This window comes from Odocoileus virginianus, chromosome 28, assembly GCF_023699985.2.
Source record: "Odocoileus virginianus isolate 20LAN1187 ecotype Illinois chromosome 28, Ovbor_1.2, whole genome shotgun sequence".
NCBI lineage: Eukaryota > Metazoa > Chordata > Mammalia > Artiodactyla > Cervidae > Odocoileus > Odocoileus virginianus.
In genome coordinates, this window is record NC_069701.1 from 35,188,618 (window position 1) to 35,203,452 (window position 14,835).

At 41.0% G+C, this 14,835-nt stretch overlaps 1 protein-coding gene across 5 annotated transcripts in view; it reads right to left on the minus strand.

The window, feature by feature from the left end:
• STX5 (syntaxin 5) overlaps positions 1-14,835 on the minus strand; it is a 29,540-nt gene that overhangs the window by 5,211 nt on the left and 9,494 nt on the right. The window contains exon 11 of one of the 5 annotated variants that reach the window (XM_070457509.1): positions 5,438-8,685. The exons of the other annotated variants lie outside the window; for them this stretch is intronic. Within the exon in view, the coding sequence (XP_070313610.1) occupies positions 8,598-8,685 (88 nt within the window). The 3' untranslated portion in view covers positions 5,438-8,597. Of the gene's footprint in view, positions 1-5,437; positions 8,686-14,835 lie in introns of those variants that run through there. 5 annotated transcript variants of the gene reach the window in all.

The window sequence follows — 14,835 nt, forward strand, 5'->3', positions numbered from 1 at the left end:
CAGAGGAGCCTGGTAGGCTATAGTCCATGGGCGTCACAAAGAGTTAGAGATGACTGAGCGACTAGCACTATCATTTTTACTTCATGGGGTGACTAAGCCAGCACATCTCAACTACCGAGCCCCCGAATCTAAATGAAAGATCCTGTCTGCTGTAATGAAGACCTAAAGCAGCCAAAAATAAATAAATTAAAAAAAAAAAAAAGGCTTTCAGGTTTTTGTTTTTTGCCAAGCTTCTTCGATGACTCATTGGTAAAGAATCTGCCCAAAATGCAGGCAGGAGATGCAGGAGATGCTGGTTGGATTCCTGGGCTGGGAAGATGCCCTAGAGGAGGAAATGGCAACCCGCTCCAGTATTCTTGCCCGGAAAGTCCCATGGACAGAGGAGTCTGATGGGCTACAGTCCAAAGGGTCAAAGAGAGTCAGACATGACTGAGTAACTGAGAGCGTGCACACACACACACACTCACCCCCACCCCCACACACAACCATGGAGATCTTAGTTCCCAAACCAGGGACCAAATCCAAGGGGAAGTTTGCAGTCCTAGCCCCTGGACCTCCAGGGAAGTCCCTGCTGCTGCTGCTGTCGCTTCAGCCGTGTCCGACTCTGTGTGACCCCATACACGGCAGCCCACCAGGCTCCCCCGTCCCTGGGATTCTCCAGGCAAGAACTCTGGAGTGGGTTGCCATTTCCTTCTCCAATGCATGAAAATGAAAAGTGAAAGTGAAGTCGCTCAGTCGTGTCCGACTCTTAGTGACCCCATGGACCACAGCCTACCAGGCTCCTCCGTCCATGGGATTTTCCAGGCAAGAGTTGTGGAGTGGGTTGCCATTGCCTTCTCTGAGGGAAGTCCCTAACTCTAACAATTTAAAAAATATACACTGGGGAGAGAATACAAACATCTTTTACAGATCTGATTCTTTGAATCTATAATATATTAATATTAAAAATACACTGTCACCCGAAGAGCTCTAGTTGTTTATGGCCTAACTCAGCAAGCAAGGGATTCCCCAGATCTCAGGTGAACCAGATAAGACTCAGTCAATCTTCCTGATTCTAGGACCAAGACAGCTGTCTTCACAGCGCTTTTAAATTGCCCAACTGAATACGTGACGCTGCTTGATGGATCAGTGTTGGGAAATCCGCTTTCACGGATGGAGGTATTCACCCAGTTTCACCGGATCAACAGGCAAGAGTAAAAGAACTCTGCTGGTGCTGTGGGGCAGTGAAGGACCACCAGGACCAGGGCGCTGCCTGAAGGCCTCAGAGCAAGTGGGTTGGGCGCGTGTTAACCTGCGGAGTGCTCAAAACTCCCACACCTTCCCTTCTTGAGGTCCTCTACTAATAGCCTTTCTTCTTGCCAACTGAGGACACTGAAGTAGCCTGAAGAACTGGGCAAGGTGAAGAAACAGGTTCCTGGCCTCACACTTGGAGATTCTGACTCCACAGATGTGAGGGCAGTGGACTTCCAGGAACCTTCATATTTTTTTTTTAAGAGGAAAAAATATACATTTATGATCAGGTATAGCTGATTTAAGGTATTCCATTAGTTTCAGGTGTAAAACAAAATTTTTATAGGTTATACTGCATTTAAAGTTATTATAGGGACTTCCCTGGTGGTTAGGACTTTGCCTTCCAACACAGGGACTGTGGGTTTGATCCCTGGTCACAGAGTTAGGATCCCACATGCTTAGTGGCTAAAAAAATAAAACATAAGACAAAAGCAATATTGTAAGAAATTCAGTAAAGAGTTCCACTAGTTTGTCTCTATGGGAGTCTGCTTCTGTTTTGTTATATTCATTCACTTTTTCTTTTCATTTTAAAAATTGATGCTGATTTAAAACATATGTTCGAAAAAAAAATATTATATGTTTGAGATGTACCACACAGTGAGTCACAATTTTTAAAGGTTATACTCCATTTACTGTTATTATAAAATATTGGTTATATTCCCTAAACTGTACAATATATCCTAGTAGCTTATTTACTTTATACAGAGTAGCCTGTAACTCTTAATCCCCTATCCCCATGGTGCCCCTCCCTACTGGCAACCACTAAATTGATCCCTATATCTGAGTCAGTTTCTTTCTTTTTTTTTTAGTTTCTTTTTTGTCATATTCACTAATTTGTCTTATTTTTCAGATTCCACATTTAGTGATTATTATACAGTATTTGTCTTCCTCTGACTTATTTCACTAAGCCTATTGCACTCCCAATCTATTCACTGTTGCAACAGTTGTTGCAAATGGCAACATTTCCTTTTTATGGTTGAGAGTATTCCATTGTATACACTTACCACACTTCCTTATCCACTCATCAGTTGATGGATACTTAGAAGGCTTCTATATCTTGGCTATTCTAAATAGTGCTGCTGTGAACACTGGGGTGAATGTATCTTTTCAAACTAGTGTTTTCATTTTCTTTGGATATATACCCAGGAGTGGAATTGCTGGACAATAGGGTTGTTCTATTTTTACTTTTTTGAGGAACCTCCCTACTGTTTTCCACAGTGGCTGCACCAACTTACATTCCCACCAACAGTGCACAAGGTTCCCTTTTCTTAATTACCCTTGCTACAATTTGTTTGTGGTCTTTTTGATGATAGCCACTCTAACAGGTATGAGGTGATGTCTTATTGTAGTTCTGATTTGCATGTCTCAGAAATGGAGTAGCCATCATGGTCAACAAAAGAGTCCAAAATGCAGTACTTGGATGCAATCTCAAAAACGACAGAATGATCTCTGTTCGTTTCCAAGGCAAACCATTCAATATCATGGTAATCCAAGCCTATGCTCCAACCAGTAATGCTGAAGAAGCTGAAGTTGAACGGTTCTATGAAGAACTACAAGACCTTTTAGAACTAACACCCAAAAAAGATGTTCTTTTCATTATAGGGGACTTGAATGCAAAAGTAGAAAGTCAAGAAACACCTGGAGTAACAGGCAAATCTGGCCTTGGAGTATGGAATGAAGCAGGGCAAAGGCTAATAGAGTTTTGCCAAGAGAACGCACTGGTCATAGCAAACACCCTCTTCCAACAACACAAGAGAAGACTCTACACATGGACATCAACAGATGGTCAACACTGAAATCAGACTGATTATATTCTTTGCAGCCAAAGATGGAGAAGCTCTATACAGTCAGCAAAAACAAGACTGGGAGCTGACTGTGGCTTAGATCATGAACTCCTTATTGCCAAATTCAGACTTAAATTGAAGAAAGCAGGGAAAACCACTAGACCATTCAGGTATGACCTAAATATCAAATCCCTTATGATTATAGAGTAGAAGTGAGAAATAGATTTAAGGGATTAGATCTGATAGAGTGCTTGATGAACTATGAATGGAGGTTCGTGACATTGTACAGGAGACAGGGATCAAGACCATCTCCATGGAAAAGAAATGCAGAAAAGCAAAATGGCTGTCTGAGGAGGCCTTACAGATAGCTGTGAAAAGAAGAGAAGTGGAAAGCAAAGGAGAAAAGGAAAGATATTCCTACTTGAATGCAGAGTTCCAAAGAATAGCAAGGAGAGATAAGAAAGCCTTCCTCAGCAATCAATGCAAAGAAATAGAGGAAAACAACAGAATGGGAAAGACTAGAGATCTCTTCAAGAAAATTAGAGATACCAAGGGAATATTTCATGCAAAGATGGGCTCGATAAAGGACAGAAATGGTATGGACCTAACAGAAGCAGATATTAAGAGAAGATATAACAGAAGAAGATATTAAGAGGTGGCAAGCAGATATTAAGAAGAAGATATTAAGAGGTGGCAAGAATACACAGAACTGTACAAAAAAGATCTTCATGACCCAGATAATCATGATGGTGTGATCACTCACCTAGAGCCAGACATCCTGAAATGTGAAGTCAAGTGGGCCTTAGAAAGCATCACTACAAACAAAGCTAGTGGAGGTGATGGAATTCCAATTTCAAATCCTGAAAGATGCTGCTGTGAAAGTGATGCACTCAATATGTCAGCAAATTTGGAAAATTCAGCAGTGGCCACAGGACTGGAAAAGGTCGGTTTTCATTCCAATCCCTAAGAAAGGCAATCCCAAAGAATGCTCAAACTACCACACAACTGCACTCATCTCACACGCTAGAAAAGTAATGCTCAAAATTCTCCAAGTCAGGCTTCAGCAATACGTGAACCGTGAACTTCCAGATGTTCAAGCAGGTTTTAGAAAAGGCACAGGAACTAAAGATCAAATTGCCAACATCTGCTGGATCATCGAAAAAGCAAGAGAGTTCCAGAAAAACATCTATTTCTGCTGTATTGACTATGCCAAAGCCTTTGACTGTGTGGATCACAATAAATTGTGGAAAATTCTGAAAGAAATGGGAATACCAGACCACCTGACCTGCCTCTTGAGAAATCTATATGCAGATCAGGAAGCAACAGTTAGAACTGGATATGGAACAACAGACTGGTTCCAAATAGGAAAAGGAGTACATCAAGGCTATATATTGTCACCCTGCTTATTTAACTTATATGCAGAGTACATCATGAGAAGCACTGGGCTGGAAGAAGCACAAGCTGGAATCAAGATTGCTGGGAGAAATATGAATAACCTCAGATATGCAGATGACACCACCCTTATGGCAGAAAGTGAAGAGGAACTAAAAAGCCTCTTGATGAAAGTGAAAGAAGAGAGTGAAAAAGTTGGCTTAAAGGTCAACATTCAGAAAACTAAGATCATGGCATCTGGTTCCATCACTTCATGGGAAATAGATGGGCAAACAGTGGAAACAGTGTCAGACTTTATTTTTGGGGGCTCCAAAATCACTGGAGATGGTGACTGCAGCCATGAAATTAAAGACGCTTACTCCTTGGAAGGAAAGTTATGACCAACCTAGACAGCATACTAAAAAGCAGAGACATGACTTTGCCAACAAAGGTCCATCTAGTCAAGGCTGTGGTTTTTCCAGTGGTCCTGTATGGATGTGAGAGTTGGACTGTGAAGAAAGCTGAGCGCTGAAGAATTGGATGTTTTTGAACTACGGTGTTGGAGAAGACTCTTGAGAGTCCCTTGGACTGTAAGAAGATCCAGCCAATCCATCCTAAAGGAGATCAGCTCTGGGTGTTCATTGGAAGGACTGATGCTGAAGCTGAAACTCCAATACTCTGGCTACCTGATGGGAAGAGCTGACTCATTTGAAAAGATCGTGATGTGGGGAAAGATTGAAGCCAGGAGAAGGGGATGACAGGGGATGAGCTGGCTGGATGGCATCACCGACTCAATGGACATGAGTATGAGTAAACTCGGGGAGTTAGTGATGGACAGGGAGGCCTGGGGTGCTGCAATTCATGGGGTTGCAAAGAATTGGACACGACTGAGCGACTGAACTGACTGATTAATGATGTTAAGCATCTTTTCGGATGCCTGCTGGCCATCTGTATGTTTTCTTTGGAAACATGTCCATTCAAGTCTTCTGCTCTTTTTCTTTTTGGCTGCCCTATGCGGCATGCGGGATCCCAGTTCCCCAACCAGGGATCTAACTGTACCTTCTGCCTTAGAGTGTGGAGTCTTAACCACTTGACTGCCAGGGAAGTCCCTCTGCTCCTTTTTTAAATCAGGTTGCTTGATTTTTTGATGTTGAGGTGCATGAGCTATTTATACATTTTGTATGTTAACCCATCAGTTGTATCATTTGCAAATATATTCTCCCAGTCAGTAGGTCATCTTTGTGTTTTGTCAATGGTTTTCTTTGCTGTGCAAAACCTTGATTAAATTCCATTTGTTTACTTTTGGTTTTGTTTGCTTTAGGATATGGGTGCAAAAAAAATACTGCTAAGATTTATGTCAAAGAGTATTCTGCCTGTGTTTTCTTCTAGGAATTTTTATGGTTTCTGGCCTTACAGTTACGTCTTTAATCCACTTTACTTTTTTTGTTGACACACCTTATGGCTTCCAGGACCTTGGTTCCCTAAGCAGGGATCAAACCCCAGCCCCTGGCAGTGTTAAGTGCTGAGTCCTAACTGCTAGAGCACCAGGGAGTTCCCACACTTGGAGTTTACTTTATGGCGTGAGAAAATGCTCTAATTTCATCCCTTTACATGCAGTTATCCAGTTTCCTCAGCACTACTCATTAAAGAGACTGTCTCTTTAATTGTATATTCATACTTCCTTTGTCATTGATTAACTGACCATAAGTATGTGCATTTATTTCTGGGCTCTCATTCTGTTTCACTGATGTCTGTTTTGTTTCACAGGATGTGTTCAGTTGCATTCGACTGTTTGTGACCCAATGGACTATAGCCCCACAGGCTCCTCTGACCAGGGGATTTTCCAGGCAAGAATACTGGAGTGGGTTGCCATTTCCTCCTTCAGGGGATCTTCCCAACCCAGGGGTCCAACCAGCTTCTCATTTGCCTCCTGCATTGTAGGTGGATTCTTTACCACCGCGGCGCTGGGGAAGCCCATTTCTGTTTCGGCACCACACCATACTGTTCTGATAGTAATCAGAGTTACAGCAGTGGCTTTGTAGTGCAGTCTGAAGACAGGGAGCACGACATCTCAAGCTCTGTTCTTTCTCAAGACTGTTTGGGATACTGTGAGTCTTTTGTGTTTCCATACAAATTTTAAAATGACTTGCTCTAGTCTATGCAAAATGCCATTAGTATTTTGATAGGGACTGCACTGAATCTGTAGATTGCTTTGAGTAGGATGGTCATTTTAACGATACCAGTTCTTCCAATCCAAGAACATGGTGTATCATTTCCATCTATTTGTGTCCTCTTCAGTTTTTTTCATCAGTGTCTTACAGTTTTCCAAGTACTGTTCTTTTACTGCCTTAAGTTTATTCCTTGGTCTTCTCTTGGATGCAACTCTAAATGAGTTTCTTTCATTTCTCCTATAGTTTGCTGCTAGTAGATAAAAATGAAACAGATTTCTGTGAATTACTTTTGTATCCTTCAACTTAACTGAATTTATTGATGAGCTCTAGTAGCTTTCTGGACTTTCTATGTATGGAATCATGTCATCTGCAAACAGTGACAGTTTTTTCTTCTTTTACAATCTGGATTCCTTTCATTTCTTTTTCTTCTTCTGATTGCTGTGGCTTGAACTTCCAATACTATGTTGGGTAATATAATGTTGAGAATGAGCATTCTTGTAGCTGATTTCAAGGAAATGCTTTTAGCTCTTCACCACTGAGCATGGTGTTAACTGTGGGCTTATCATATATGGCCTTTGTTATGTTGAGGTATGTTCCTTCTATGCCCCACTTGTGTAGTTTTGTGTTTTTTTTTTATCATAAATGGATGCTGAATTTTGTCAAAATCTTTTATCTGCATCTACTGTGATGATCATGTATTTTTTTCTTCAATTTATTTAATGTAGTATATCACATTGATGGATTTATAGATACTGAAAACCCTGCATCACTGGAATAAATATTCCCACTTGATCATGGTACGTGTTTTTAATGCATTGTTGGATCCTGTCTGCTAGTATTATGTTGAGGATTTTTGCATCATGTTTTATCAGTGATACCGGCCTATAACTTTATGTTTTGTGATATCTTTGGTTTGGCATCGGGGTGATGCTGGGTTTGTAGAATGAGTTTAGAATCATTTCCTCCTCTGCAGTTTTTTGAAATAATTTGAAAAGGATAGGTATTAACTCTTCTCTAAACATTTGGTAGACTTCACCTGGGAAGCCATCTGGTCCTGGACTTTTGTTGGAAGTTTTTAAAAATTACTGATTCAGGACCTCCCTGGTGGTCCAGTGGAAAGAATCTACCTGTCAATTCAGGGGACATGGGTTCAATCCCTGGTCTGGGAAAATTTCACAAGCTGCAGGGCAACTAAGCCAGTGTACCACAACTATTGAAGCCTGCAGGCTCTAGAGCCCATGCTCTACAACAAGAAAAATCACTGCAATGAGAAGCCTTCACGCTGCAAAGAGAAAGTAGCCCCTGCTCACCACAACTAGAGAAAGCCCACCCATAGCGATGAAGACCCAGCATAGCCAAAACTAAGCAAATAAAATTTTTTAAAATTACTGATTCAATTTCATTACTGACAATTCATCTGTTCATAGCTTCTATTTCTTCCTAGTTCATCTTGAGAGATTAAACATATCTAGGAATTTGTCCATTGCTTCTAGGTTGTCCATGTTATTTGCATGTAGTTTTCCATAGTAATCTCTTTTGATCCTTTGTATTTCTGTAGTATCAGTTATAATTTCTCCTTTTTCGTTTCTGATTTTTATTGTCTTAGGCCCTCTCTTTTTACTTCTTGATAAGTCTGGCTAAAGGTTTATCAATCTTGTCTATCTCTTCTTAGTTTCATTGATCTTTTCTATTTTTTTTGTCTTTATTTCACTTATTTCTGCTCTAATTTTTATTACTTCTTTTCTCTACTAACTTTGGATTTGTTCTTTTTCTAGTTCCTTTACATGTAAGGGTAGGTTGTTTGGTTGAGGTTTTTATTTCCTGAAGCAGGCTTCTACTGCTATAAACATCCCTTTTAGAACTGCTGTTGCAGGGAAGTTCCACATATTTTGGGTTGTTTTCATTTTCATTTGTCTCCAAGTAGTTTTTATTTCTCCTTTCATTTCTTCAATGATCCACTGTTTGTTTAGCAACATATTTTTTAGCCTCCACTTGTTTGTGTTTTTTGCAGTTTTCTTCTCGTAGTTGATTTCTTCTCTTTTTTGCAGTTGATTTCCACTCTTACAGCACTGTGGTTGGAAAGATGCTTGCTATGATTTCAATTTTCTTAAATTTACTAAGACTTGTTTTGTGTCCTATCATAACCCACTCCAGTATTCTTGCCTGGAGAATCCATGGACAGAGGAGCATGGCAGGCTACAGTCCACTGGGTCACAAAGAGTCAGACGTGACTGAAGCAACCTAGTACACGTACACATTTTGTGGCCTAGGATGTAGTATGTCCTGGAGAATGTTCCATATGCACTTGAAAAAAATTTGTATTCTGCTGCTTTTGGAGAATTGTTCTCTATATAAGCTTATTTAGTCTACTGTGTCATTTAGGCACTGGCTAAATGACTGGCTTATTGACTTCTTGTCTGATGTGTCCATTAATATAAATGGGATATTAAAGTCTCCTACTATTCAGTTCCTCCCTTTATGTCAATTTCTCCCTTTATGTCTGTTAATATTTCCTTTACATATTCAGGTGTTCTTATCTTTGGAGCCATTGGACTACCAGGGAAGTCTCCCCTGGCTGCTTTTAATAGTCTCTCTTTGTCTTTAATTTTTGCCATTTTAATTACAATGGGTCTTGTTGTGGTCTTTGAAGTTGATCTCCTTTGGGACTTTCTGGGCTTCCAGGACTTGGATGTCTGTTCCTTTCACCAGGTCAGGAAAACTTTCAGCAATTATATCTCTAAATGTGGTCTCTCTTTTTACCTTCTGTGGAATCCCTATAACACAGATTTTAGCACACTTGAGGCCGTAGAAATTTCTTAAACTGTGCTCACTTTTTTTTTTCTTTTTAGTTTCAGTGATTTCTACTACTCTATCTTCCAACTTACTGATCCATTCCTCTATGTCATTTAATCGACTGTTGATTTCTTCTAGTGTATTTTTCATTTTAGCTATGTTCATCTGTTTGGTTTGTCTTTATATCTTCTAACTCTTTGTCAAATTTCTCACTGTGTTCATCCATTCTTCTCTGGAATTCTTTCATCTTTATGATCACTACCTTGAACCCTATCAGGCAGTTCACCGATCTCCACTTCACTTAGCTTTTCTTCTGGGCTCTTGTCCTTTTGATTGGAACAAGCTCCTGTGTAATCTCACTTTGTCCAATTTGCTGTTTCTACTTCCATGTATCTGGCAAGTTGGTTGTTTCTTGACCTCAGAGAAATGGCCTTTTGTAGGAGCTGTCCTGTGCATCCCATCCCCTGATTACCAGAGCTGTATGCTGCAGGGCTGCCCCATATTTCATGGGCTCCTCTGGTGATGGGGATGACTAGGCATAGGTGGTCCAGTAGGCATGGCTGGCCCCTGGTCTGGTTAGTTGCCAGGCCCTACCTTATGCAGAGACTGCCAGTCACAGGCTGGCAAGATACTTATTCTTTATAAGCTCTATAGGGGGTTCTATGAACATTCAACTTTGGCAACCAATGGTTAAAAGGATGTTTATTTATTCAACTAGTAGTTGTTGAGCACCAGCCATTGATACAGTGCTGAGTTCAGTTATCTTGGTCCCTCCCCTCAGGGGGGAGCAGAATATGTCCGCTTTCCCAGCTATCACTTCTGCTACTGCTGCCAAGTCGCTTCAGTCATGTCCGACTCTGTGTGACCCCATAGATGGCAGCCCACCAGGCTCCCCTGTCCCTGGGATTCTCCAGGCAAGGACAATGGAGTGAATTGCCATTTCCTTCTCCAATGCATGAAAGTGAAAAGTGAAAGTGAAGTCGCTCAGTCGTGTCCGTCTTAGCGACCCCATGGACTGCAGCCTACCAGGCTCCTCTGTCCATGGGATTTTCCAGGCAAGAGTACTGGAGTGGGGTGCCATTGCCTTCTCCACCCAGCTATCATTAGCTCATCTTAAATTCAAGTCTTCTACTTATGCACTGGCTCCCACTTCCTCTCACCTGCTCCAGGACATAAACTAAGAATTCTTCCCCCTTCCTGTTATAATATCAATTTTTATTTCTCTGTTGGATCATTCCCAATACAATACCAACATACATTTATTTTCTCCCATTCTTTAAAAAAAAAGGCAAAACAAAAACCTCTTGTCTTTCACTGGACAAACTGGGAACAATCTGAACACTGAAAATAATCATTATCCTAACTAATTGTAACACAAAACATAAATAAAAACCTTAATTAAGTCCATAATGATACTCAAAAACAAGGAAGAATTAAAACCTCCTTAGTTTCTACATTGGCACCTGCTCCACAAACTACTTACTCTGAAAATACAGGAAAATAATTAAGGTTTTATCCAGCCTGATTAAGATGAACTTCAGCTCATGCAGTTACTAAAGAAAGGCTTTTGTTTAAAGAAAAAAAATGCACCTGAATTGGATAAATTGATTCAGACCAGACAAGCATCATAACTGGCTCCTAAAAACAGGTTAAAGCATTTTGGGGAACAGGATATCCAACAAATCATTTGCTGACTGCAAAGAAGAAATATAGTCTTAAAAACAGATAATTTATTACCACCTTAATCAAATAATCAAATTTGTTCTCAATAATGTAGGGACAGCTGACATTAAATGCATCTTAATAAGATGCAACTTTTGAGATATATATATGTACATATATCTCAACAAAGTAAATACATAGTTACAGTAGATTTTTTGGGGGAGCCACTTCGCACTGCTTGTGGGATTTTAGTTCTTCTACCAGGGATCAAACCCAGGCCTTCAACAGTGAAAGCACAGAGTTCTAACCACTGAAACAACCAAGAAATCCCTACAGTTGATTATACATATGTATACATATATATTCCTGGAAGAAGACAGAGAAAGAGGCAGAAAAAATTTTGAAAGAAATAATGGTGAAATATTTCCTAAACTTTTTGAAAGACATAAATTTACAGATTCAGGAAGCTCAGAGAATCCCAAGCAGCATAAATTCAAAGGAAACCACATCTAGGTACATAAGTGATCAACTGCTGAAAACCACAGAAGAGAAAAAAAAAAAAAAAATGGAAAAGCAGAAGCAGCCAGGGATTACATACAAAAGTTAGAATTACCACTGACTTCTCATTAAGAATGAGAGGCCAAAAGACAGTAGAATGATATATTTAAAGCACTTTAAGCAGAGAAACTATTCTTCAAAAATGTGGGTGAAATAATGAAATTTTAGATAAAAGAATTTGTCATTAGTAGATCTGCACTATAAAAAGTACTAAAGAGGACTTCTTCAGTGGTCTAGGGGTTAAGAATCCATACTGCCTGCTTATATAGGGAACACAGGTTCGATCCCTGGTCCAGGAAGATTCTCCATGCCTTGGGGCAACTAAGCCTGTGCTTGTAGCTACTGAGCCCACAGGCTCTAAAGCCTGCAAGCCCCAACTACTGAGCACAAGCACCCTAGAGCCCCAGGCTCTGCAACAAGAACCTGAGCACCACAACTAGAGAGTAGCTCCCATTCAGTGCAATCAGAGAAAGTCTACACGCAGCAACAAAGACCCAGCACAACCAAAAATAAAAATAAATTTTTAAAAAAGGTAGTAAAGAAAATTCTCCAGGTTTAAGGGAAGTGATGCCAGATGGAAACTGGATATTCAGGAAGAAATGAACAGCAATGCAAAGAGTAAATATATGAGTAACACAAAAGACTACTTTTTCCTCTAATTTCTTTAAGATAAAAATTATACTATGGTATTGTGGGATTTATAAAGTTATGTAAATACAACAAATGTGACAACTAGAGCATAAAAGATGAAGGAGGGGGGTTGAAAAGTTCTCACATTTTGTATGAAGCAGACTGGGAGGAGTTAATGAGGCATATTATAATCCCTAGAGCAATCACTAAAAAAAAAAAACCACCAATTACATATAGCTAAAATAACAAATTCATATGGAATTAAAAAAAATTTTTTTTGGCAGCTGTTCCAAGACAGGAAAGAAGGAAGAGAAACAAAAAAAAAAAAAAAAAAGGAGAAGAGAAAAACAAAAGAAACAGTAAAACGGTAGCCCTAAATCCAACCTTAGCAAATATTACACTAAATATTAATGAACTAAACAGGCTAATTAAATGCTCAGCTCTCATCTTGCTTGGTCTCAAAGCAGAATCTGTCACAGCTGATCATTCTTCCCCTGACTTACTTTCTTCTCCTGACTCCTGGGACATCATCTTCATTTATTTTTCTTCCTATCTCACACGCTGTGCTCCTGCTCAGCACCCCTCTCCTGGGACTGAGACTTGACTCCAGAAATAGCCTTTGGGACTCAGTGCTTGATCCTCCTCTTTCTTAGAACTCCCCTGGCCTAGTTTCAAAGTTCAATTCTGCCCATTTTGGGCCCATACCTGTCTTTTTAACGCCTTACACATCTATCATCCTGTTCACTATTTTCCTTAGATGTCTAACAGACAGCTGTTCACTTCGTGTTGGACAACACGTCCAACACAACTTATTTTGCCCCAAATCTGCTCTATCTTGAGTAAATAGCTCTGTCTATTTCAGGTGGACATGAATCCCTTCGATCGCTCACATCAAAAGCCTGGAGATATCATAAACGCCTCTTCTTCTCTCACACCTTGCATTCAGTTCATCAGGTAACTGATCCTGTTGGTTCTATCTCCAAAATATACCCAGGATGCAACTACTACTCATACAACCTCGGCCCCAACTACCACTGCCTCCTGCCTGGATTATTGCAAAGGCCTCTGAACTCATCTCTCTGCTTGCATTCTAGGCCTTTACAATCTGACTATGGCAACTAAATGACCCTTTTAAAATAGAAGTTGGAGGGACTTCCCAGGGGAGGCAACCCCCTGCAAGTCCAGTAGTTAGGACTTGGCACTTCCATGTGGTGGCCCTGGTCGAGGAACTAAGATCCCACAAGTTGTGCAGTGCAACCCAAAACATAAATAAATAAAAATAAAATAGATGCCAGATAGTATAACCTTCCACTAAAACCCTACAATGGGACTCCCCTGGTGGTCCAATCCACCTGCCAAGGCAGTGGACACAGGTTCGATCCCTAGTCTGGGAAGATGCCACAGACCACAGGGCAACTGAGCCCATGTGCCAGAACTACTGAGCCTGCATGCCCTACGGCCACTGCTCCAGAACACAGAGGGAAGCTGCCTGCTTGCCGCAACTAGAGAAAGCCTGCTTGCAGCAATGAAAACCTAGCATAAAAAAAACCAAAAACCTAGCATGGCCAATCAGTCCAATCAATCAATAGCCTGCAATGGCTCCCCATTTGGGCTTCCCTGTGGTTCAGCTGGTAAAGAATTCACCTGCAATGAGGGAGACCTGGGTTCGATCCCTGGGTTGGGAAGATCCCCTGGAGAAGGGAAAGGCTACCCACTCCAGTATTCTGGCCTGGAGAATTCCATGGACTGTATAGCTCATGGGGTCGCAGAGAGTCAGACATGACTGAGCGACTTGCACTTTCACTTTTCACGTTGGCTTTAAAAGGCCCCGCCTGATCTGGTCTCCCGTCTCCCCTCTAACCTCACCTGGTACCACTCTTCTTCTCACTTGCCCCCAGATGCGGTGGCTTCTTTGCTATCCTTTAACTCAACAGACATATTCTTGCCTGAAGGCCTTTGCACAGGTTCTTCCCTCTGCCTGGTACTCTTCTCCATATATCCACACAGCTAACTCCCTCACCTTCCCCCAGTCTTGGAAGGATGTCATCTTCTTAATAGGGCCTACCACAGCCATCCTATTTAAAATTACAACTTGCTCCTCCAAACCCAGAACTCCTGATTAGTTTACCCTACTCTACTTTTATTTATGGATTTATCACTGGCAAAAAATGTGTACTGGACCATTTACTTATTACGTATATTCTAAATTATCTGGCCTACCATGATGTACGTTCCACGAGGGCAGGGATCTTTGTCTCTTTTGTCTTCAGCTGTATCTCTGTGACTGACTGAATACCAAGTGCCAAAGAACAGGACCAGATAAAGTGCCTTGTGCAGTAGGAAGGGCACCAGGGGAGTAGAGAGGCCTTCCTGTGGGTTGGCTCCGCCTACCTCCCTCCAGTCTCATCCCGCACTTCTCTCTTCCTGTTCACTGCCTTCCAGCTGCACTGGCCTTCTTGATTCTTTAATAAAGTAAGACTGTCCCATTATATGGCCTCTGTTCTGGCTGTCCACATGGCCCAGACAACTCTCACCCTTTCCTCTGCGTGTTTGGATCCCTCTTGTCATTCACGTCT